General features: G+C 34.6%; 1 protein-coding gene across 4 annotated transcripts in view; it reads right to left on the bottom strand.

Annotated features, from left to right (window-relative positions):
* Positions 1–27,620, bottom strand: part of LOC111052108 — a 117,936-nt gene that overhangs the window by 35,222 nt on the left and 55,094 nt on the right. For all 4 annotated transcript variants that reach the window (XM_039421075.1, XM_039421074.1, XM_039421076.1 and 1 more), the window contains one exon: positions 10,237–10,412. In XM_039421075.1, the coding sequence (XP_039277009.1) occupies positions 10,237–10,405 (169 nt within the window). In that variant the 5' untranslated portion in view covers positions 10,406–10,412. The remainder of the gene's footprint in view (positions 1–10,236; positions 10,413–27,620) is intronic.

The following is a 27,620-nucleotide window of genomic DNA, read 5'->3' as shown; positions in this document are numbered from 1 at the left end:
AAACGGGAAGCGCCTGGCTGGCTGCTGGCTGCTTGCTGCTGGATGCTCAAGGAAGTGCTCACTTTTGGACTGGGCAGGCAGGCACTCTGTATTGAATAACACACTGATCTCGTGAGAACGTCAGCTGCTGCTGTGAGGTGTTGCACTCGTTGAATTCTACCTCCCATGGTTGCACTCATTCCTACACCTTCATTCAGAACAATGTGCCTGGAAACAATAGAACTCGTTGCTTTAAGACGAACAGATGCTAAGGAAGCAGATACCTACAAATTTGGGTACTTAAATATTCATCATAAATGTCTGCAATATATTATGTCAAGTTCAATAATATCCAAGGCACTACTTGAAAAATAATGTTGCACCAGTAATGTAATTGCAAGATTTTCCGTATAATCCGATATTTTCTCCTCATACAATGTTGTATTCACGATGTATTTCACTTTGCCATGATATACGAGACGGAGTCTCATCAAATCATTTAGTTCAATTAGTTAGTTGAATTAAGACTCATCTAAGTTCAAAAGACTTGAAAATTTAACTCGACTTGAACTTTTGAAGAATTGAATAACAAGATTTCTTCAACCTGATAGGACAATAATTTGAAAACCATCCACCTGAATCTGTTAAATTAGTTGACAAGTCATGTATGGATATTTCATGAAGACCGTGATTTATGTTGGTGAAACTCTGGAATTCATCAGGAGATGTTCATTATACATTTAAGAGTTTAAATGGTTTAATATACTTATGAATTGATAGAGATAGCTCTCGTGCTTATGACTTCAATTTTCTAATAAAACCTCCATACTTGAGAAATATGCTGGAAATGACTTTGTGAAACAATATTATTTTTGACGCAAGCATTCAAACTTCTTAATAGAAAGCCGAAATGAGACTGAAAACTTGAGTCATTAACGCACGTGAACGAACTGGAAGAGATTATGCAGCTTTCAGTCAAGTGGGGTAATTAAGCTGCATTTTGTTGCTACCTACTCTGCTCAGATACCTGCGAAGGATTCTCAGTTTAGAAGTTGCATTCAAGGTAATAAATGTGTGATTAATCACTGGTTACACATGGGTCAAATGCATGTTGTATCTGAGCTGCTGCTGAACTCGTAAATCATCATATGTGTATTCCAGAGCTTGAGTAGTACTATAGAATACGTTCTAACGGAGCATCTAGCAATTTATACACTATTCAAATAGATGACGGTCTTTTCAAATTATTTTCTATTATGATCCAGAACTAGCAGAAGAATTTGTTTATTCACATTCCATGAAAATTCTAATGGAATTCACTAAAGCCAGTTACACACACATCGATTTTTGGTCGTACGATATTTTGTCGTCACTATGAATTCTATCAGATTAAACGGAACTTGGCAAACATCATATGTTTGAAATCATCTGTTCAATCTAATAGAATTTATAAGGACGGTAAAATATCGTACGACCAAAAATCGATGTGTATGTAACTGGCCTAATTCACTAGCTTCACTTATTTTCAACTCAATTAAGAGTTAAGTCTCCAACTCCAAGTGAAGAAGCAATCCATTCATCGAATTACAATCACTCATATGTTAATGAGAGGAGAATGTGTTTTTAGAAAGTTTTGAACATTGCAGATCTATCTCTAATAAGTATAATTGCGTTCTTCACTGGTGATTCCAAATAGTATCTAATTAGAAGATTGTATACTGTACAGATATCCTTTCTCCAGATGTTCAATCATTGCAAACCCATGTGATACCGGATGTGTGCAGATATCACATCGAATTGAAAGCGTGGGTTTTTGCGAAGCAACTTATGTTTATTCACTACAATCATTCCATCATACTAGAAAAATAGACCAGCTTGAAAAGTAACGTAACAAAAGGGTAGGCGATTATAAATACTCAAAAAATTAAAACTCAACAATTACAGTATTTTTATCACTTGATTTGAAGAATTCTATTCGGTATTCTTGCAGATTATAGCCTACTGGCCGAATAATTGACGTATGATATTGTTTTACAGATAGGAACTGACTTTGACTGTTGTTGGTCCCCGAATTTTTCACTCCATTATATTTTTCATCTTGTCATGAGCTTTCAATTGATCACTCTTCAATATGGATCAATTTTCATGTTCAAAGAAATAAGTCTCTTCTCTCACATTATTGAAAGAAACGTTTGAATATATTCAAAGTATATTTCTTTATGAATCAACTGCTTGATCATTGACTACAAAACCAAATTGAGAGATTCTTCTACAGTTATTATTATTTTGGCTCCAATTTGATTACCTTATCTTTAATGTTCTTAGAATCACATAATTTTAATGACTTATCTAGAAATGCATCGAGCATTTCAATCGAGCCTACCCTTTTTTTACATTACTTTTCAGAGCTGGTCTATTTGTCTAGTATGATGGAATGATTATGGTGAATATACATCGAGCATGCAAATGCATCAATCACTAATACTGCATTTCTGACTTTTTAGTTGATCAAGGCTAATGAAAAAATACTTATTGGTAGCATACTCAATGTCAAAACTTGATACAGCATCACCGAACAAGTATTGTTTGAATAGCACCACAAACAAAACGTTTGAATCTGTGATAGCACGTAGAGATTTGCTCCCATAATATCGTAATTGAGACTTATTATGTCAACCGTATGTAAGGAAAGAAACCGATGCAAAAAGAGGCACCAGTCCAACTACCCATCACCCAACATCCATTGGGAGGATTTACTCGTCAATAATAGAAATGTAACTAATATAATGATTGAATTCTTCACCTCACAGACAAGAAAGATAGGTTGAGTGTTTGGAGAAAGGATGCATGAAGGTATGGAGACGGGACAGCAGCGTTTAGGATGCACATACAAGTAAATAGTAATAAGAGAAGAATGTATGAACAAATGAATCACCACATCTTCAACAATAATGACCAGAAATTATTGAGATTGTTATCATAATAATAAAACCACAAAAAATTATGTAATCTTCGTCATCTAACAGAAAAATATATTCGTGAGTAGGATTATAACAAGAATGCAGTGACCAAGACGTGCATACAACATACAAGCATGGGAGTCTATGTCATTAGTTTTTTTAAAGGTTTTTAAAATCTAATTCCAGCAGATGCGGGGATCTTATAATGCAGCAGACGGTAGTCGATTACAGAAGCTGCTGCAGTTATTCAGGTAGCAGCTAACAAATCTTCTAATGATCGTTGAGGGCGGAGCGACAGCGCCTCCAGGCATCAACCACCTACCACTATAGTGAGATTCACTTTAAACTGACAGCATTGCTAATAAATACTACTAACGCTTCTCGTTCAACCAATGCAGACAGTTTCAAGTATCTCACACTATACCATCCAAAAAGCGCCAGACTAGAACTGCTTCTGGACTTGTTCTTCAGCGCAGGAAACAACGTTTCCAGAGCTCTACTCACATTGCATTCATTTTCTATGGTCTGAGTCTTTACACTATTATTTCTGATCTCTCTTCACATCCAGATAATAAATAATATTGTACTTGAGAAAAAAGAATTGTAAAAAGGAATAAATTTCATAAAAAACTACTCAACAGAAGAAACTTCAACCACAGTACAATGATTTAGTTTAACGGAAATCTCTTTCCCAATATCCTCAAACGGATCGGAAGTTCAACACCATGGAAAACAATATTCATCAATTTTCAAAACTGGTATCAGATTAAATATTGTGATGAGAAAATGATGGAATCGGGTCATGATGGGATCAAAAATAGCTGACTTTATCCGACTTGAACGTGCATCAGCGGGCAGAGTCTTTCACATCAAAGAAGTAGAGCTGGAGAGAGATTCATTTATTATTCATTCCGAATAAGAGAGCTTAACTGTATTCAGAGGAAAGAACAACATAAGTCTTTGAAAGTTTCTTAGTTGAAGTTGAAGACTGTAAAGTCCGCATTCTTTATCTTCCAAATTGGCTTCAAATTGCAATAACATATTCATCATCTACAAAGCTCAATGCAGAGTTGTTTACTAACCGACTTACAAAGCTTGCCCTAGGCTTCTAGTACTGGTTTAGGTAATAAATTATGTAATTAAATCCAGAGAATCCTCTTATACGTCTGGAGCTTCAGATAAATTCCTACGTATTGTATTATTTTGCAGCAGGATTTGAGCTACAAGTAGCCTACTACAAAGCACTACTGGAAGAGGTTTACAATGTTGCCCTCTCCATAATATAATGAATGGAGTCACTTCGTTTGTCTGAATTAATACGTTCTTTTTATTCATTCTTGGCTGCTCTGTGATATTTTTAACAACCGAGAAGCGTCGGATTTAGGTTCATTGACCTTAAATTTATGTGGATCAGGTAGGAACGAGACTGAATAACAACAGGGGATGACAATAACAACAACAATTGAGATACAAAAACAACCCGGAGGGTCTCCAAAGGTCACACAGTGCGCATATCATTATCTGCTCATCAGATGGAGTGGCAATCACAAATCAATTTCAAGATTTGGGAGGATTATTTATTTGGAAATAATTGAGTATGTCCTCTGTATCATCAAAGGTTGATCAGTAATAAGTATTAGAATTATAATTCAATATGTCATTTTTGAACAATATTTGATAACTCCCCTATCTTCACTTTTTAATATATAAATAAGTTTCTTATAAAATTTAGCAGTTAGCGTTTAACGTGAGTACTGAAATTTGGCCGTACAAAAAAATTGACCAATTGAAATCTTGTGAAACTGAATACTTGACTTGGTGGAAATTTGACAAACTGTACCCGGCTGCCAGCATAGGCCATGTTTTAATGTTGATGCCACCAGCATCGAAACCGTGTTATAATGTTAGGGTCGTTGCATAATGTTCACATTATAGTATAGTTTTGGAAACCCATTACGAAAATACCCTTATTATAAGATTGATTGTGGAATCAATTCTTAGTATTTATTGAACTCATTGAACTCATTGCCTCTGGAATTGTGAAATTTACAAAGAAAAGGTGAAGTTCAAACAAAATTGAAATTACTTTTCATTAGGTACAATAATTGATGATTGACATATGACATATGGTTGGATTTTACAGTAAAAATGCAAGCTCACAATAGTTTCGTCAGACTAGCGATCATTTAATAGTTATATAGGAAGGTTTTACATATTATTATAAGTTATTATTTATGAATTTTCTAATCTACTTTGTTGATAACATTCATTCAATATATTTATATAATATCAATTTTGGAAATTGAAATAGATTGAAATTGTAAATTGAAATGTAAAAAAAACAATCATATTGTTAAAATAAATAGTGAATGTTATTATAACTAGCTTTGGAATAAAGTTGACATAACAACAGTTTACATAACTTAAGTTGACAGTGTAGACAGTTAATACTCTACTCAGACTATTTATAAGTCTATACATAAGACTTCCCATGAGTTAGTATACATAACTTATGAATAATTCTTCAAAACTTCTTTAAATAATATAATATTATCAGTAATTATATCACTTTAATTATATAATTTCAAATCCCTTATTATGGGATTGATTGTGGTGCTGTAATGTATGCATTATAACACGGTCGTAGATAAAATTATTTTACAAAACTGAAAATTATGAATTTAGATGCCTGACAACATAATTATCGCAAGTGATGGTTTATTAGGGCACTAACGACCACGCAGTACCACCCACGCGAATAACTGACAGGAAGCCTAGTTTCCTTCATCAAACTTCATTTTTGTACAATTTTATTTTTCGCGAACCAAATGTAGGCCAGATAAGGACTCTTAACCAACATAATAATATAATTATAGTTTTGACTTATATTGTTTATCAGCTATTTGAGATTTTGAGTCTCTATAATTAAACTCCATAATATTTAATTGTAGATCCATAAATTAGAGTATCATTTATGAGACAAGTAATCTTGTTGTTTGGCAAAGATGTCTATGGAGCTTGTGAAATTAATACCATTCAATATTATTATACAGAAATGAGTGATAGGATTTGTTATAAAAAAAACTCATAACGAATAAAATTAGCTCATTCCCAATCTAATGAAACCAACTGAATCAGTTCTCAGACTTGTTCAGTTGCAAAGTAAAATGTTGACCAAGTTCCAAGTCTTCCAGCTCATTGAATTCATTTTTATACATAGTATCACCCACGTATACGTGAAGAATAAGTACGTAGTATTTTCAAATTTTTCAGAAAATTTTCATATTTTTTCAATGTCTGAGTGATCACGAAATTATTCGAGTCTAATATGTCTGATTAATCAGAGATGAAACAGATAAGTGGATTAAGAAAGAATTCAGAGCAGTTTAAGTCTGTTCATCACGCATTTGAAAACTTTTTAATGATGATATTTTCAACGTTTTACAATTTGGACACTGTCAAATTACTAAAGTTTGATAAATGTTTATAATGAAGTTATTCTCTTATTGGGACTTTTCGTGATGTGAACTTTTTGTGATAAGTTTAAGTTCTTGAATTAAATGATTTCAAAATTGGTATTGATTAAAATCAGGAAATCCTTATGATAAACGTGAATTCTCTGGAATTGATATTCATAGAAATCAATTATGTCATTCGATGATAATGCCTTGAAGAATGTTTCCTTAAGTCACATATCATTTTTTATAATGAATTGCTACCAATTCTGATATTACTTAAAAAATTTCAACTTTCAGCGCTTATATATCAAAAACCTTAATAGAAAACTATTTATTATAAATTTATTCCCTCCTGAGAACTTGTTTGTACAGGATTGTCACCAGTAAGATATTTCTAAAAGCCTGTTATCGTAGAGGAAAGATAGCTTAGAATGAGAGACTCCCAGCGTCACATAGCTTCATGAAAAAGAACTACTGGACCACAGCAGTGAAATTTGAAATATAAACGCCCTATACCAAGAGATATCTTCTTATGCTATATTTTATCTATGCTGTTATTTAGCATGAATATATTTAATAAGCATAATAATTACACTGTGCCGAATCATGTGCTACAAAGTTTTGACATTTTTCATCAATTATCCTAGCCCGCATGACCCTCACATCATTTAAATATTTTTACTGTAATCTTATTCACTCAACCCAGAATGGTTCTGTCAAATTTGTCAAGAGAAAGAGACAGACATATTTTAGTGCTGAAACTGAATAAAGACAACTGCAAGAGCAATGAGAAACGAGAAACATTTGGACAGGGAAATAAAATAACAATAAACCAACATTCAACAGTAGGTAGTTGTAGTCGTTCAATTTGGATGTTAATCAACATTTTTGATCGTACTAATTTGGTAGAAAAAAGAGCCGTGTGATGCTACGTCAGAAGATTATTATTCAATCTACTCATCCGAGTCCACAAATGAGAATGAGCACGCACGGTTCCCACCTTTCAAAAGTAAATAATGAACCAGAAAGTAGCAAGCAAATAACCTTATAAAGTTATAGTTCTCTGGAAACTTGATAGGACTTTATCATGATGATACAGCAAATTAAAAAACAACTATGAAATTTGAGAGAATAACAGCTTCCGGAGTTCGTACAAAAAAGTAGTTGCCCAACAAAACGGAGCAATAACCTTTGATTTCTTCATCAGGAAAGGTGAGCACTGAATTAATGTAGGACAGACTTTTCAAATTGTATTGCTCGGTCAGATCAAAACTAAATTTCGACTCCTGAAGAGCTATGAATATTAGATACCTAAACCATGATGGGGCAATCAAATAAATGGATTATTGGAATAATTGATTGCTACAGTTGTTAGTTGAAGCAAGTCCAATCAGTGATGAGAATGATATTTGATTTTTTCAGCAACACAAAAGAAATTTTGAAGAAGTTTAATAACATCTGACAGGATAAATTGGGGTTTTTGCAAACCAAATGAATCAATTTGATAATTTTGTACTATCAAACAAATGACAGCTAAGCACGCTTCATAGATTACTATTAATCACTGAAAGTTTGTAAGAGAGTTTAAATTACCACCAATTCACACAACCTTCAAACCTTCATTACCAAGGAAATAAAATTGCGTGAAATTGAAAAAATCGCATTAATTAAAAAATTACTTGAAACAATAAAAATCAAACTGAAAAATTGTGCTTCTTGTTTGTACAAGAAATAAAAAATTATTAACCTGAATGGAGAGAATTGAATATTCTCTTAGATAAAGATTTCAGAGTTTTTCTAATTTTTCAGTTTTCAATAATACGTAACTTGGAAACACTTCCAGAAAATTCATAAATTGCTGCCTTGAGAATGGATAGACATAAAAATTATAAAGATATTTGAGTGGTAACTCGAAAGGAAGATAACCATTTTCAAAACAAATCACTTTCGTTCTTATAGTATGAGAGATGAACGACAAACCTAAATTAAGAGAACAAGATATTTCATAATATTAATGATAATGATGTCTGAGTTTCACTGATTCCCTAGTTCTTTTAATATCACGTCTATGATAAGATTCATATTTTTTGGGTTATGAAAGAATGAAAAAATATATTTTATGAATATTATAGTATTTTAAGGAAATCAACATTTTTATGGGAATCTTTCTACTATTTCAAGGATATTACTTTTTTCTGTCTTTGTTTGCAAAACTTCCAAGACTAGGAGGCAATAAGTTATCTTGTCTTAAGAACTTTCAAGAATGGTGCAATATACTAATAAAAATGGTCATATTTTCCCACAAGTTTATGGACATAAATATTTTGATGGAATACACTAAACTTCAAGTCGTGGGTTTTATTGTTGAGTTTAGCACTCTTCCTTTTCTGTAGCGTCAATAAACTATGTTTATAGATCTGTAATTGATACTAGAATAATTTTCAGTGGTCATGTCTCAGACTAAGCTGTATTATTGAAATTGGGAAGAAACACAGAAGTAGCTATATAGAAAAAGTTTTTTTTTCTTTTAAGAGCAAAGACCTGAGAAAATATCACAGTTTTATCGCCTTGAAGTCGTGAAATCGTCATCAAATCATGAAATGTTATTGAACCTGCAATTAGTGTACTGATGGGCTGGTTCATACGACTTATAGAAAGAGATAAATGGAGCAGTGACTCGAACAGGTAGATGTGGGATGGAAACCATGAGCTTCAGATTACCTTTCATGCTTGTGTTTAAACCTACCAGCATGTTTTCAATTATTTATCAACTTGACTGGAAATCACCGGGTCACGAACCCAATGGAAATCAGCAATTGGTGATACGTACTAATAAATGGTGATAAAATATAATATCATAGTGGAGTTTAAAATTTATTACTTTCATCCTGATGAATAATTATTTCAAGCCGGCTTATGCAATTATGCACTTGATTAATTTGAACGAGAATTTAAAACTGTACTTCTTGAACGAACAGGTAGCAAGCTCAGGAAAGAAAAGGAATACTCCTGCAGCTATGAGGAATGAACAGTAAAACCGATACTCTTGTAAATCCTGTAGCATAATCATTTTTCATGGACGAAATTTTTGGGTTCTTTTAGAATTTTCAATTAATTAGTATATTCTATAACCGAAAGCAAAACATTATTTCATTTGTGAAGTTTTCAAATTTTCTATCAATGAATTCTATCAGTGAATAGTCTTCTGTTTAAAGGTTGATGAATCAGAGGAATTGAACATTTCAGTTGATAGTTATTTTGGACTTGAAACTATATTATTCAAAAGAATCTTCAATTAAATGTAACATCTAGACTGTAGACTGTTTCATTCAAATCAGAGTTCAAAGCAGCTTTGGGCAAATGTCCTTTTTATCTACGCCCATTTTCGCGTATGTATCATCTGAATGAATAAATAATATAAATACCACATATTTTACCGAATCGTCAATGAGTTTCAAGTAGCATTATAATGGACTGAGGAAGAACTTTAATTTCTCTAGGATTTTGAGTATAATTTATTCAATTCCAATTGTATTTTTACTATGGATTACTTGAACGCGTGAGTAATCAGGTGTAGAAGAACTTCTTCACTCTTAAAAGCAGAGACATTTTGTGAAAGAATTTACATGACCTATTTATTCTCAAGATTATTTTATTCCGGATAGGTTCTTCTCATAATACAAAAGTTTTGGGCTAGCGCCTGCTTTTTCTTTCCAATATTGTAATCTGTTTATCGAATAAATAAACATTTTAATGAGAAATCGAGAGCTAAGATCTAGTTGGATAATTCAAAGATTATAATTAAATGGTTGACTAGAGCTTGGTTGAATAATACTCACGTCGTTTCATCTCTTTGGGCGACGACTCATCTTCGAGAATAACAGCGGGAACAGCTGTTACTGTCTGATAACGGTTGGGCTCCGGTGAGGCGGGGGGTACCGGTGGTACGGGAGGGCGCGACGTCTCAACGTCTCCTCCGTCAAGACGCCGGTTGCGAAATAATCGCATACTGCTTCTAGAACAAACCAAACGAAACTGAAATTAAACTAATTATTTAGCAACAAACTTCACCCTATCCACAAATTATCACTTGGCATCATTCTCGTGAACCATATAAATTTAAAGGACTCAACGGACAGTTGTGAATACAGATGTGAATAGAATATGAGGAGATGTGAATTCAAAAAAATGTAGTTATCATTTAGCCAAATAGAATGAAGGAAAACTATTTAGTGTAGTTATACAACAATTAATCTGAATTTCAAGTCAGCTTGAATGGTTGTGACAACTGATAGTCGAATTGAACATTCATTATCACCTTTACTCCTGCATCTACACAAAGAAATCACCAATCGTAGCAGAAATATATTTTATTCATGGAAACCAACACAAATGTTGGATCCAACATTCAAACATAAACATCTTATGAGAACGTTGCTTAATCATATCCTATCAAAGGTTAAATTAAATGAATTGAAGATGAGCTGTTACTGATAATGATGTAACAATCTAGTTTTTTATGAAAATGCTCGTATATGCCAATGTATTAATAAAAAAAACCACCTGACATTCTCGTATTTTTCATGAAAATTGAAAATGTAAGTAGGCCAACCTTACATTCTGAATGTCATCTTTACACGTAATTAAAATAGTATATACTGTAATGTATTTGGATTATTCATTCCAATATCGAGAGGATTATTGAAGTCTTTGTTATCTTGAATTTGGGTTGAAGATCTGCACTTGCTGTAGCAATCTGGTCAGGCGAAATCAATTAAAAAGGTCAGGGGGCTGGAGCATGATGCATCGAATTATAAGCTGGTACAGGTTAAGTCAGTTGCGGGCGACAACTAAATACCCACTTGGCGAGCGAAAACAGCTTTGAATTGTGTAGTTAGATTCACTTAAACTGTCAGCATTCCTTGTAAATAACATCAGGGCAATCCATTCAACCGATACTGTCAGTTTGGAGTGAGTGTTACTGTAGTTAGACACACGCGATGCGATGCGACGATGCTGGGAGCCTGGGAGCCTGGGAACTGGGAAGATTCTCGCTGCCGACCCTAAAGTGAAGACGTAAACCCTTCAGCTTCATCTTCGGGAGACGCTCTCACCCTCAACACCCTTCAAGTAATGGCCCTTCCTCACGATTCTCTCGGCACGGTCGTGCTTAATCACTCGTACGTTCACCATTTAAACGTGCATTGCCTTTTCGTTGCATGGCTTAGAGGAAGGCAGACTTTTCGGATAGGTCTGTAGAAACGGATTGAAGCGACAGGTAACTGGGGTTGTCATTAATGTGTCTCGAGTCATTCAAGGCGTGGGCAACGGATTTTGGTCTTTTGGGAAGGGGATAAGTGGATGAACTAGATGAATGAATATTAAATAACAGGTACCTATTTTACGTGATCCTTGACTGGATCACGAATGAATCTATGTCTGAATAAATCTATAGTCTGTTCAGCGGAGTGATATTCAAAATAAATAACGCTCTTTGTTGATAAAATAATCTGCTGAAAGCTTAGACGATTTAGTAGCTTATGACTACTTTTTATTCATAAATCAATATTCACTATTTTTTACAATTTCGACTATCATTCTTTAAAAATTTGGAACAATATTGAACACATGCCTCATGTCTTTTCTGACAATAATCCTATCAATCAAATAATCCATTTCGATTATTCATTGGAACTTACTAAAGAAAGCTCTTTGTGATAAGAGTCGGCACCTGAACAGCCTAAATTATGTATTTTATTATAAAGTCAGTGTAAAAAGTATAATGAGTCAATACTACTAACTCGCTAGTGGTGGCCCAAGAACTTCACTGGGAATATTCAATCCAATACTTTTTTAATTTGGTTATTAATGATAAAGAGTCAGTAAGAGGGCATAGTGGAATGAAATAATCAAGATATCAGGACATGTTATGCTCATAACAAACTCAAACTCAAGGATGTTTCATCGCTTTCTTAACCTTCATCATACTTTCCACGATGATTCTTGAACTCATTTTTATAGCCTCATAAATTCTGTTCAATACTTCAATGTTATTGAAGATGAACACGAAACATTTCAGTGATACACATATGCATATCACCCTATGTTCAATGACCTTGTGTAGAGGAAGCGTGAACTTTTAAGCCTTGAGAGATGTAAGATTGGTGGCACGAAAGAAATCTTTTCATCCAAGTCAAAATGCTGGAATATAGATTGATAAAACTCTTGACTCGATTAAGGTTCAGATAAGAATTAAAAAAACAGTGACCCTCTGTTATCCTTGCCAAAATAACTTGCGTGTGTGAAGTGATTCCGGAAAAAACACGTTTCATACCACTGTAGGCTACTGGAGACCATTAAATCTTATTCTATGAAATAAAATGAGACTTGGAGTTGTTAGAATTGAACCATTGATTGTACCTGTGTTTTCTTCGAATGATTCTATCATGATTCGAATCATCTTACTACTTCATTATGATCATATCGATATGCCAATAATAATAATATTCCTCATCCAATGCCAATAATAATATAATCTTCCATATCTGATATGGTTTGGTATTTCAAGTACCCAATTCAAGCATCTCCTCCTGAAAGGGTCAGCAATAATGTCAACCGTAACATACAGTAGTGAGTTTGTGCACAACTTTACAGCAGCTTCACTTCAAACCACTTACTATAATTTTCTAATACAATAACACTATCTACAATCTTAGCTGGCACTGAAGCCATCTCTTGGCGATGATTCCAATCCGTTTATTCCCCTATTTGGCATTTCACTCCTTTCCGTAGGCACAGAGAATATGCCACAAAGAGGAAAGCCAGGAATGTGGCGCTGGCCACCCTCACTTCTTGGTACATACATACAGAGTACAGAGAACAGAATACACCCACCTTATTGGGTTCACAGCGGTCACTGACCTCCACAACAATAAAACTGGCCATTGAAATTCTGTCCTTCATCGGGTCAATCAATATGCCAACAGACTCCGAACACAGCAACAATGACTATGATTATTATTTCTTCCCACTCAAGTAGATAACAATATTTTCAATGAGGAATTCAGCAAGTATGTGGCTGCTGATAATTGTATTTAAAGACGTGGAGTTGGTCCAATAATCTACTAAGAGTTCGCTAGATACTGATAGTGGTGCAACAACCAGAGCTACTAGCTGTTTCTTGTATAATTTTGATAATTTATACATATTTTTTTCATGCAGTGAAATGGAAAATTACATGAAATATGATTTGCTGTAACAGTAACAGACATGATATTTTTAGACCAACAAATTAGTCTACTACAAATTAGACCTACAAATAGTCTACAAATTAGATAATTGTAGTAGGCTATATATTCTATTAAGTTGTAGAAAATTCAATGAACTTCAGCTTACCCGTTTTACACAAATGGCTAGTAGATCTTTCTGACCCTTCTTGCATCCAACTTCTCAATCAACAGAAATAGTACAAGGAGTATCCTTAGTTTTTCTCCCCCAATCAGTGCTTCTTTGTGAAAAATATAAATAAAAAAAAATAAACAAGAAATATAAACTGCATGAATTTGTCTACTGAGCTGTTAGGAGAAATACGGATTGTAGCGAAGTATCTGATCAGTTTCAATTTCGACTTGGTATTCTTGCCTATTCCAACTAAATTAAGCATGAAATCAAACGCAAACATTTTTCCAGTCATATAGAAACCATTAGGACCCTGTAAATCATATTGTTGATAATATTTCTTTGTTACACGATTCAAGTTAGTAAAATGATGTACTTGTCGGTGGTTTGCGTGCTTGTAGTGTGGCCAACAGGCAACCAAAAGATCTCCGAAAACAAGCCAAAGATAATATCTCAATCATAATTGGGTGGCGGCGCGCTCAGGTTATCGCCATGTCGTTAGTGCAGTAAGGGAAGCGGACAAGGTCAAAGCGCAACAAGACTGAGACAAAGAAGAAAAATAAGGCGAAGCGGAAGATTAAAAATAGGGAGAAAAAAGAAGAAGAAGAAGATGATGAAGAAGAAGAAGAAGAAGAAGAGGAAGAAGAAGAGGGATGGTATGTGTAAGGGTAGGAGGAGGAGGAGAATTAGGGAACTGATGAAGAAGATGGATGAAGAAGAGGAGAAGGAAGTAGTAAGGAAAACTAGGAAGAAGACTATATGAGAATAGGAGGGAAGGAGGAGGAGAAGTTACAGGAGGAGAATGAGAAGGACGAAGAAGAAGAGGATAGGAGGAAAACCAGGAAGAAGACTATATGAGAAGAGGAGGAGCAGAGGAGACAAAAAAAATTAAAATAAGAGAATGAATAAAGGAAGTGGAAAAATAATAACCCTGGACTATGAAGCAACTGAGAACATAAAAGATTGGAACCATGGTCCAGGTAGAGCAAGTGTTAGGGAACCTCCCGCGTTGAGATTCTCAACGAATAGAAGTGTGAGATGAGATTAGGAGTAGGAATAGGTATGAGGATGAGAAGAAAAAGAAAGAGTGTTGAGTTATAAGGAGCCGAATGGGTCGGTCGGTCGGCCGCTCTGAACAAACACAAAAATATTCCCGCTGATAAACAATCCACCGCTATGTTATTAAGCTGCTCTGGTCCCGACATTTTCAACTCGGTCTATTGGGTGGGATGATAGCTCTGCTCTGCTCTGTTCTACACCAACTGAAAACCTGATACAAAGTTGTATGTGCTCTATACCATAGAAACAGGAAAACAAATATAAATTATTTGTGAGAGGAGATATTTGAAAGCATTCGAAAAACATAATTTTGAGTCATAGCATTGTCGATTGGTGTATTAATTGGTCTGAACTGAAGAAAGAATTTCTTTCTCTCGAGACTGTGTTCACCAATGTGAGAAGACCCTTCAATCAATCCAGATTGGTTCACAATTAATTGATGAAATCACACAAAAATTGATAAAAGATCATTGTCTTCTCCCATTATGAGCTCTAAGAAATCTTTCAAAGAAACCTCGTGGCTCGTGGTATGAGCTATTTAAGAAGATGGGCTGATGGAAAAGTAGCAACTGCGTTGACGCAATCGAACATCAAAACAAGTTGCTTTAATTCTATCACAGTAGTAGGCTGAATTTCTCGTTGTAATCTTTGAATTCAAAACTTATTTTACAAAGTGCTACAAATGCATTTATTAATTTTTCGTATTGGACTTTTCTCAATCATAAATACTTCACATGAAATGTCTAATTGAATATATCAAAATGGAGTATCAATGCTCTTTGTTACGTGTACTATGTGAAATTGAAATATCACGGGAGAAGTAACAGGATCTATCTTCAAGCTATATTATTTATCCTGTATCAAATCAAACTCACTTGAATTGGTCTAATCTTGCGTCACAGGAAATTGCAAGAGCTGCACGTGTTGTCAGTAAAAACTAAAGACTTAAAGAATCATTTCTGAATTGATTCATCTCACGTTCAGAATAGATTGAAATGGCTCCATTCAGATGATTCAGATCCAGTTACAGTTATTATACAATACAAGAGGATCAATGTGATTGGTCTACAGACAAATGCAGTTGGTAACCAAGTTAATTAAGGACCTGTTCTGAATTCGCACCGCATCACCCAATTGCTAGCAATCGGAAAGGGAAGGAGATTTATATTTCAATAACAAAAGAAAGTGCGTGAAACAGTTATAGTAAGTACTTCAGTTTGAGTGTCTGGCAGAGCAGAGAGCCGACTGAAATGATATTGGATTATTGATCCGTATCATGGCCACCCAGGAACATTCAAACAACAAAGGTTTGCCTTAAGGCAATCAAGTGAATCCAGGATCTCTTCCTTAAGTCTTGGTCAGTCATTGTTCTATTTCTTTCAATCTGTTGGGAATCTGGCTAAATTGGGAAAATGATCCAGGAAATTGAATCATCAAAATAGAATAAAGTGAAGTTTTTACTGCCTCCTGTATCCTATTTTGCGGGTTTTATAATTAAGTCTAGAAATTACTTCATCTACGAGAAAAATATGTTATCTGTACATTATTCATAAAACAGATTCTGTCAGAATAATTAAATAGCCCGCAACCTTTCTCGACTGATACACATACAAGGAGGTTGTTCACAGTCTCTTTGGATAATTAATTAGCTGTGAGCTGTAGCACTGGAGGTTTCGTACAATTCTCATCTTCAGAAGTCCTGCGTATGAGATGAGTTCTATCATCTCGCCATGGTAGATTGACTGGCTAGGATGAGAGATGGAGATTATGAAACCCATATAATTTCATTACTTCACGTTTGACAAGAAGCAGAAATATCAAAAGGATTCGTTGTTCGAATCAAATCTATTCTAGGGAGAGCAATTTACTAATGTGTGAGCCAGAATGAAGCTGTAATTTCGAAGCTGGAAAATAGACCTCTCAAATCATTCAATGTGGCAAGGCGTATACTCCACTCTAATAAAAGTTAATATAGAGTAATTATTGTCCTCGAATAAATAAAATACACTCTAAAACTTCTGAAATTGAAGTTAAACTTGCACTTTAAAGTATAATAAGATAACACGTGAATTTTCGTTTTGGTGCACTTAGTTGGACTGAAATAATATTGATAATACTATGCCATATATATTGAAGTTATTCACAAAATAAATTGCTCTCCTGTCGAAAATCAGTTACATTACTTCATCAAGTTCATCTTGCTAATTCTCCATCTCAGCCTCAATAAACAGAAACTCTCTCAAGGAGAATTCTCTGATCATTCTTCTAATCAATCTTCATCAATCCTTCTCAAAAATAATCCCGAGGTCAGAAATGCATTATTTCATTGATACAAATGAAACTTTATAACATAGTTTTCTCACAGCTACGTGGTATCAATCAACACCTGCTATGAGTTAAGTAGCACATCTCAATAATTCAAACCAAAGAAGGAATGTCGAACACTGAGTACCGATCAACAAATTAGACATAGAAAATATATTTTCTCATTGACGGTAATAATTCAAATCAATCAAGTCTCATATGATTGTTGAACCGATATGAAATAAAAATATATAGACTGTTCATTCAATGAAGCAATAAATCTTCCAAAGGCATCAGAGCGTAGCTTTAAAATGATATATTTCATTGACTTCAACAGATCGAGCTTCAAAGCCTAGTTTACGATTGATCATGTGTTCCATTTATAATAATTGCAGTGATTCAATCTAAGGGAAAAATTCTTCTAAACAGATATCAGTATACAATTAGTATCTATTGATGTAACATAACAGGATCTATCAACTGTTTCTATCTACTTACTACAATAGTAGCAGGGAAAGAAGTTCATACTCTTTATAGTTCTTTACTCCTTGCTAGTAATATTTAACCATCATTTATCTCATTCTGATTCTATACTGCAATTTAATATTAGGACTTCACATGTCTCTTTTGATCGAAATATATAAGGAGCTTCACTAGAGCCTCAGGAAGACATGACATGAAAATGTATTCAGCCTGGGTAAGTTGTGATCGAAATCCAATTACTCCAACAATATAATACAGATGGAGAAAGAATGAGTTTATAATGATCACAGTGATTAAATCTGGAGAAAAATCCATCTTAAAAACAAATCATCTTCATATTAATGAGATAGCGTGATTCAAGATATTTAAAAAATGGGAATCATATTTTGTGGAGCAAGACCATTGAAAATGTCCATGATCAATTTATTGATTAATAAAGGAACTGAAATTGACTCGAATAGTATAATGGAAGATGCGAAAAAATTAATCAAATAAAAGCTTACGATTTGGTAATTCATGAACGATGAACAGGTATCAACAGTCACAAATTGAAGATTAATTAGGCAGAATTATAAAAGATATTTTAGCAACCAGAGGTTATTGATTCACTGACAACGAGATGGTAAAGAATAGGAGAAGAGTTTTCATATTGATCCATTAGAATTGTTCGACGATAATAGAAACAGATGTATGTTGAAGGAAAGTAAGCAATTCAACAACAAACAAAGAAAAATAAAATTCAGGAGTTGCATGGTATTAACGATGACGATGATAATAAATTCTGATAGGAAAGAAGGAGCAATGTAGAACAAACGCGTCATGAACATCAAGGACTCGTGATTATTATGGGAATGCTTAGCAAGTGACCGGAGGAATAAATACCAGTAGAGCCGACTCGAGACACAGTGAGGACTTTCACCACCGCATTCTGCAGGATTGCAGCAGACTAGACTCAGTCTCACCTTCGCAAGGACGAACCAAGCACAAGCCATAGCAGTTGCAGCCTCTCAGCCTCTGCTCTAACCCTTCCTCCTCTGCTATTTACGATGAAAACATTCTTCAGCTACTTTCGTCTCGTGGTTAAAGCCGCCTTATTCAAAACTGAAGACGATTATAGTCATCCTCAACGTGACTGGCTGCCGATAATAAATTTCCAATTGTGAAAACAAAGTTCGTTGTACAGAGCGTTTGCCAATTTTACGACTTGGAGGCTTGAATTCGATAGGCGGATCTGTCTTTCTTTATTCTACTCATTTTGTTGTTCTATCTTCTGTTGCTCATTCTATTATTCCTTATTCGGATATCTCAACTGTTATTTTCAAGTTATAGCATGTTTTCAGTGTTCTTTGTGAAGCTTGTGGTTCTATCAGGACCATGAGGTTTGAACTAGCCCAATTACTCTCGATGAGGATTATCAAGAGTTATGAAATAATATATACGATAACATTTTTATTTGTATGATATAACAGTATCCAATTGAAATGAGTAAGCAATACAGAGTCTAACAAAGAAATTTGATCTGATTGGAGAAATATCTAATTAACTTGAACGTTATAAATTTTTACAAAAATTTTATCTCTAGGCTACAGGCTCAGCTATGCTCTTACATCAGATTGCTTAACGTTATCCCACACCATGAATGAAGTGATATAAGTCCCTCTCTAACATCCCAAAAACGCTGAAGTCAATAGGTTTCTAGTTCTAAATTATCGTAACACACAATGCACAGCTATTTCCAGTGCCTTGTCTTTGTCTTGACAACTTTCCAACAAAACTGTGACAAAGACTCATATAAAACTTCCTTCCCGGATCCATTTTCCTTCTTCCTCTTTCCTGTCCGACGTCGCCAACCTGATGTCTTTTCTCGAGTCATTCATTCATTCATCGCAGTCATTTTGTTGCCTATCTGACAATTTCTCATCAATTTGGCTGACGAACATCCGCTCCACTGAAGAATTGGAAGTGATTAGGTCATTCATTTCCATATGCCTTCTTTGGATATCTGTTAGGTCCTCACTTACATCCTCAAAGTAAGTTAATCGTCGCCTACTGCACTTGCCATCATTGAAATAGTTGGGCCCGTCCTTTCCTCTTATTGCATTTAGATTCGAATATTTCAATAGAATTTAAACTCATTTTCGATCTGAAATGAATATTTGAGTTTACAGTCTTAGCATATTACTTCCTGTACATACAGTGAGGCTATGGTATGTGAGAGGTTTATATTAGTAGACCATAAAAGGCTTTCCAGCAATTGTAATTTATATTGAGGTACAATAAAGCTGGGTTTACACCAAATTTATTAACAAAATGTTAATAACTTAATCCTTATAGATTCTATAAGATTGAACGGAACTTGACAAACACATATGTTCATCATGTGTATGATAAGTTATGTTCGATCTTATAGAATCTATAAGGATTATGTTATTAAAATTTTGTTAATAACTTTTGTGTAAACGCAGCTTAACTATATTATATTTATGTCGACTTTTACAACTGAAAGATCTCATGTGACTGACTCATAATAGAGATCGTAGTCAAGTGGTTCAGACGCTGGCATTATAAGGCAAAGATACTGGGTACAAACCCCAGCCAGCCAAGATATTTTTCTCGGATCACTCTTTTGGATGGACATGAGAACCGCGTCGTGGACACGTAAAACAGTCGGTCTTGGTTGCCAATAAACATAATTTCAGAGGCCCTGACGTTCATCAGGTGCGACCTGGAAACTCTGAGATCAGCACCGAGCCAGATAGGCCACATTTATTTATTTCATTTATCAAGTCATAGCAAGCATCAATTGAGCATGACAGAAAAACATTACCAAATTATAAAGAAAGATACAAATAGCAGTTTATAGTGCAGATATATCAATAGGCGTGTTGATTATGATTATGTTAAAGTTATTTGAATTGTATGTAACTTATAATGATTAAATACAAGTATGGTACCCTAGAATAATTTCGAGTAGATTCTAAGTTCGTGGCTGGAACTGAAGTTATTTATACGCTCTAAACATTTACATACCGATCATATTCGTGTTTGTTCGCATTCCTCAACCAGATTTCAAATTCACCAGTAAAAAATCTGGACATTTTATGAGTTTCATGTAACTCCTTATCAAAACTTGTCAGTTTATTCGAAATAGCACATGGGCGGCTTTCGGTTAGTCATGTTCGTGTCGCAGCCTAAACATGTTCGGTTCGCGTGGCTCAGTTAGTCAAACATAGCTACAATATATAGCTATAGATATTCAGCTCGCGTGGTCTAGTTAGTCAAAGATTGAGACTATAACTATACACATCTTAACTTTGGTGGTTGAGTGAGCTAAAGATTGCAACCATATAAACCATATACCTTGGACTATATGCATGTATAAATGAATATTCTGGGTATATATTGTAAGTATACTACATGAAACAGCAGCACCGCTTATTATTATAATCGTGGAATGCGATATTTCTAGGAGTAGTCGGCCGGCCTGATCGCCAGTAGTGAATTCTGACCGACCAGGTTGCAGCTTGCTCTTTACTCGTATTACGCAAAATGCATGTTACGTCACTTGACGTGGCCGCTGGACAAAGTTACTTTGATTCGTGATTAAAATTATTAGGCCAGCTATGTCGATGAACTCCAGCAACTTCCTAAATAGGTGGGTATTAAGAGGCATATGAGTGGGTTGAATCATAGACCAGCCAGCTCCTAGATAAGAAATACCTTTCTACTTCTATAAAAAACAAATAGTTGAAAAATGAACAAGCTCATCATTTGAAATTCGAATTTTATTGAACACTTTGATATGCAAAACTTGGAAGGAATCGGATAAAGATGGATGAATTACCTATTTAAAGACAATTAATTTCAAGTGGACTGAGTATGTTATACAGAGAACATTTATCATACAGAGGAATACTGATGATGTATAAGAATCATAATATGAACTTGGTAAATGTACATAAGAAAAACACCAAAAACAAGCAACATCATAAGGCAACTTATAGTGAGGTCCAAGTTATAATGGCAGTGAAGAAAGATAGGAGAACCACGTTTCCTATCCTCTGTCTTGTCAATGCCTTCTATAGACGGTAGCTGATACAGGTTTATTGATGTAATATAAACTGCTCATTCTCGTTTGAAATGATCAATTATATTTTATCAAGCAAGAAATTATAATTCTCGATAATTTTATAATGAATCTTTATAATTAAGATGAAACATTTTGTTAATTAATTATTAATTCTACATTGTTAAAAGACGATCTGGCAACAGAACAAATCGAGAAAGAGATAGCGCTATCCTCTTTGTTGAATGATAGCCAAGGATAGCAATATCATTGCTAATGTAACACTGCCTTTATAACGTAGACCTAACTATAGTTATGCATAACTATCAACAATAACTGTATATAGGTCTAGTAGTTCGTAGCGCGACGTTACTACTGTATCAAACTTTAGGACTAGATTATTCTCCTTCATTTCAACAGATCTACTCAATCTGATGTACAATATTGACTCAGATTGATAGCATATGAATTATTATCAATATTGAGCAGTAGAAGTTCTATTGGATAATAATAGATTAATAGGTAAATATTAAATAATTGATTCATAAATCGCAAATAAATATTGAAAGATGGTAAATATCTGAATTTCATAGTCATGTTGTTGTTTCACATTATATTTGATCAAATTCCAAGAACTCTACAATGTTACAATATGAGCTTTTGATTTGGAGTGGTGGAGAAGAATGTGTAGTGAACAATTTGTTATTTTGTAAAGTTCAGTAATGATGTATGCAGATGTTTCAGAATGTTATTCTCTTCGTAAACTGCCATCCAGTCCAGAGTTATGTTATGCATATCACAAGTGGATTGGAGTAGAGATAATTTAAAATAACTGGAGCCTTGAAATTCCTACTTCAGTTTTTTTACAGAGAACGTAATGTAAGGAAGGATAGCACCTGCCCAACAGCTTGGAGTCAGCTTTCCAGTGTCTTCTTTTGTTACCCACAAGCCACAAAGGTACAGACGAATTGCTATACTATCATTTCTATCCGAAACCTGTGGTTTTTAGCTGTTATCCACCACAAGGATACTCACACAAACCTTCAGAAAGAGAGGAATGATAAGTGTATGAAATTTATGTCATTTTCTTCATCAACAACTTGAAATGAAAATTGTAAAGAATTTAACGAATGATTAATTCAATCAAGAACTGTTGTTATCCAATGAAATATTGATGATTTATTTATTGCAAATACTGTTATCTTGTATAAATTGAAATAATCTATCAATAACCTAATACGAGGATAATAATTCCAAGAATAATAGGAATAGACAGGGATTATCATTACGATATTATGTGTGACTAATCACATGGAATGATGAAAAAGAAATTGGGTGATATGCATCCTGAATAATATGACATTCATGAAATGAGCATAATACAGGGTTACTACAAAATATTAGGGCATCGGGCTCGACATCCAATCAGCAGCAAAAATGTGTGGCTGCCAGAATGACAGCCCTAGTCTAAAAACAAAGCTCGGTGATGGAGTGAGCGACTGGCTGCCCGGAGCCGGATATCTGTGTCAACTGGTTGCCTGGCTGGTTGCTCGTTTTGGATGCCTAGTCTGTGAGGGGCTCAGGGTATTTACTGTAAATAAACTTTGGAATTTTCTTTTCCTATTGGTATAAACACTACTCATTGAAAATGAGTACTTTGAACTTTGATGGTTATGATTTTTTTTTAAATCCGATGATTCATTTGTAGTAACCTTGTATATCATCAACCTTCCTTTCAAATTCAATTATCAATACCGGGTGATTACAAATGAAATAGACAGTTTGAATAGCTTGTAGAGAATTTATTATTTAAAAGTTTAGATCATTACTTACATGATTACATAGAAGAATTCTTGAAGTTTTTATTGAAAATTTACAGATGTTCAATGTGTGCACCATTTGCAACATGACAGATATCAACCAGGTAGTAAATTTTCTGACCACACACGACTAAGCATCTCATGGTAAAAAAATAAATTCGTATGGCTTTTTGTTGGTGGGGAGTTCCCTTTCGGGAATGTTCCACCGCCTGAATATATAATTTAAGCCGTCAATGGGCCTTACGACTGTCATACTTCAGCCGGGACCGACAGTTTAACGTGCCCATCCGATAACACGGGAGTGTTCTGGTTAAAAAACTTTTGACTAATAAACCAAAAATGACTATAATTAAGATCATTCAGGTCATTCATGACCTGAATGACTATCCATGGTTAACTGTAGCAAGAGCATTTGTGATTCGTTGTTTAAGATCATCGATATCAACAGGAAGCGGTGGTACAAAAACTCTGTCTTTCACATAGCCCCACAAGAAAAAGTCGCAGGGTGTTAGGTACGGACTACGAGGTGGCCACGGCTGAAACACAACGTTTTCCTCACTTGCACGGCCGATCCATCGTCTAGGAAGATGTTCATCCAGATACCCTCTGACGTCTGAGTACCAGTGAGGCAGAGCTCCATCTTGTACAAAAATGAAGTTACAACTATCTTCATGGAGTTGAGGCATTAACCATTCGGTTAACATGTCCAGATAAATTCTTCAAATTCATTTTCAAACGTCTCTGCAGAATTTTCCACACAGTAGGTTGAGGAATTTGCAATTCTAAACTCGCTGATCTAGTCGATTTTCCTGGACTTCATACAAAAACATCATGAACACTATCATTTTTTTCTTCTGTAACAGGTCTTCCAGTACTCTTCTTCTTACACACACATCCACTGCTTTCAAAACGTTCATACCAGTCATAAATTGATTGCCTTGTTGGTGGTGGTTTACCATATTTTGTTCTGAAATGACGCTGCACAACAGTAACAGAGTTTGTTTTGGCTAATTCAAGAACACAATAAGCTTTCTCCACTTGAATAGCGGCCATATTGCTAAACTAAACTGGCTGTTGTAACACGGAGCAGCCGAAAATAGCCAGCAACAGTTCTACCAACATAAACTTTAAGAAATTCCCTACAAACCTATATCACTTACTATGTTGAAATACACCAGTTTAATTTTGTACAGGCTATTGAAGTTGTCTATTTCATTTGTAATCACCCGGTATATTATTATCAGTAATAAGTGAGCATGAATGTATTATTTTATTGTCTTGCTACTCATCAACAAGCATAGACAAGTCAAATTCCTGAGCAAAATTAACTCCATTGACTATTCTGATTGTCACAGGAAAATTCAAGTTTTTCAGACTGTCTACAAAGATATTTTCAGTTAGAAGAGATTTGACAATTGACATTCTTGTTTCTTATCAGAACATCATTCTTCCATGAAAATAAAATCGAAGAAATTTCGGGAGCAGAGAATATGGTGAAATAACAAACAGATGTTCAGAATGAAAATGGAAATATCAACCAGATCTTATGAAATAGACACAGCTTTTATTTTGTTTATTACGAAACAGAATTCCTTGAATTTCAATACAAGGTCTTTGAGATTCAGAATAAATCGACCACTAGTTGAGATTCATCGACTTGGAAGGATCACATTGACATCAGAGTTGCATTTCAAACAAGTGGAATTCTGATGAAACTGATCTGGTAACAGGTCTGAGCGCTGAGGATCAAGAAATGAACATAAATTTATTTTTATTATGACATTCACAGTTATACAGTACGAAGATTTACAATGATAAAATAAGATTGAAAGTACTGTATATGATACAAATACCAAAAATGACTATATCCTATATCAGGATACGAATATCCTGACTATATTTCAGGACTAATAAACCAAAAATGACTATAATTAAGATCATTCAGGTCATTCATGACCTGAATGACTATCCAGGAATAAGTTTGTGCCAAGTAAAGCCCCCTACACACTTCCAGACCAGACCTCAGACCAAGACCGTTTGGCAAACGGCAAATCATTATAAAAATTGATCAATCTTCACCTATACAAGCTGTACAATACAATGCTTTTATAACTCATAAATTAATTACTTGTTAACCACAATAATCAACAGTTTTTCGATGAATTATAAAAAACCATCATCGATTTCCTGTGAGTTTTTCTCCAATTCACTGTATCTCAATTATTTTATTATTTCTATAAAATTAACATTAGAACCTTGAGTATATAGGCCTACTGTAGTTCGTCACATATTCCAGGATAACTTCCATTTAATACGTGACATGTGTAATATTTCGAGAGTAAGTGGATAATCCAGTATTGCTACCAATCTAATGAAATTCAAGAGTTGATCAATACTACAGCAGAATAACTTTAAAAAATATTACATTTATTTATTTATTTATTCATTCACAATATCACATCGGAAACAACAGGTAATGACCCAAATATGTTTCCTTAACACAACAATAAGTACAGTATACAATTCAATCAAAACAAAAAAAAGATACTAAAACTAACGTTTGAAAAGAAAGAAAATAATACTTAGAAAACTACTTCTTAAACATTCCTTAATAGAGTTGATGGTGGAAGTGATGGTGAAAATGAATATATGAAGTGATGAAGGAGAGAGGTGCTTTCAATAAAGATGATGAGAGAGCATGCAGTCTCATATGAATGATAGGATGAGGGTGATAATGATAACTGCCAGCAAAAAACTTTGAAAATAAGGGGGAAGTAAGAATAAAATGAGTTTGAATGTGCAAATAAAGAAAAATTAATATTTAAAGAGTGATATATTTAACAATGATACAAATATCAGCGAAAATTATGGCTTCTGATTAAAAATTCAGTTATTCTGATTCTCTCTCAGAAGCATCGTTATTGTGCGATTGAAACTTAATGGGCCATCAGAAAACACGTCCACCCCACAGCCAAGTCCATTCAACAATCTTGGCATGTGGTTGAGGGGGGAAAAATATGCATTAACTGTCCTTCACCTCTGTACCGCGAATAGGGAATGCCATCTTCGCCTGAGAGTGGGCACGGCGAATCCAATTCTTCCCAGGAGATAAGAAGAATCAACCTCATTCGTTAGTACCTATCTTACGGAAAAGAATCAAAGATGATACCTCTCTCCTGAGCTTAAGAGCATCAACTTCAAACAATGATCTTAATCGACGTGTAGAACGAATACAAATCATACTAAAGCTATTTCTCGTTGAACATAATTTTCATCTTCAGAAAAGAGGATGATTCCATTTTTGTAAAGAGCCATAGAACTTAATCCTAGCTAACTACACAAACAACACACCTCAATTACATACTGTACTACGTGTATTCATACATTGCCCATTGAATTCTGCAAGGAGCACTCACAGTCACACAAAATAATACTCATTCTTCTTAACAAGAAAATCGCATGTCGATGGATTATCTCTCCTTGAAACCAGATCATAACCTACAGCGCGAACGATTTGTGTGTCTGAAATTCTTTTGTTTTATTTTTGTCTCAGATGTATGGAATTAGGCTTAGCGATCAGCGACTGCCCCAACAAGCGGTCCCTGCGGCAGCCGTAGGCGTAGCATTATGTGAGATGCTGATGCTGGTCAAGTGAACAACAGGTGTATGGAGGCATGGAGGCATGGAGGCACGCCTCTCATGTTATGAAACAAACCAGTCCCATAGAAGGCCATGCTATCCCAAACCAAAGGCCACAGCCAGACTACTTTTGATTTCGAATTTACTTATGACCGACTTTAATCTTTCCGCCTCTTCATTGTTCGATGCGGTAATTATGCAGCAGAATTGGCAAGAATTAGATGTGAAGTTAATGGCCAGGCTATTCAAAATGGTTTAGGTGTCAATCAAAGTACTCCGAAATAGTAGGTTTTGTCCGAAATAGTGTGAATGAGTTTGTCGAGTTGCCTAGCTCATTCAAGGTATTGGCACATTCTTTTAGAGCAAATTCTCAAACGCTTAGAGTGGTGGTGATATTTTGTTCAAATATACATAATGACAAAATCAATCGTGGAATCACAGTATGAAACGGTCA

Source organism: Nilaparvata lugens, chromosome 2 (assembly GCF_014356525.2).
Source record: "Nilaparvata lugens isolate BPH chromosome 2, ASM1435652v1, whole genome shotgun sequence".
NCBI lineage: Eukaryota > Metazoa > Arthropoda > Insecta > Hemiptera > Delphacidae > Nilaparvata > Nilaparvata lugens.
The sequence above is the reverse complement of the archived record's forward strand: the minus strand, read 5'-3'. Positions and strand labels throughout refer to the sequence as shown.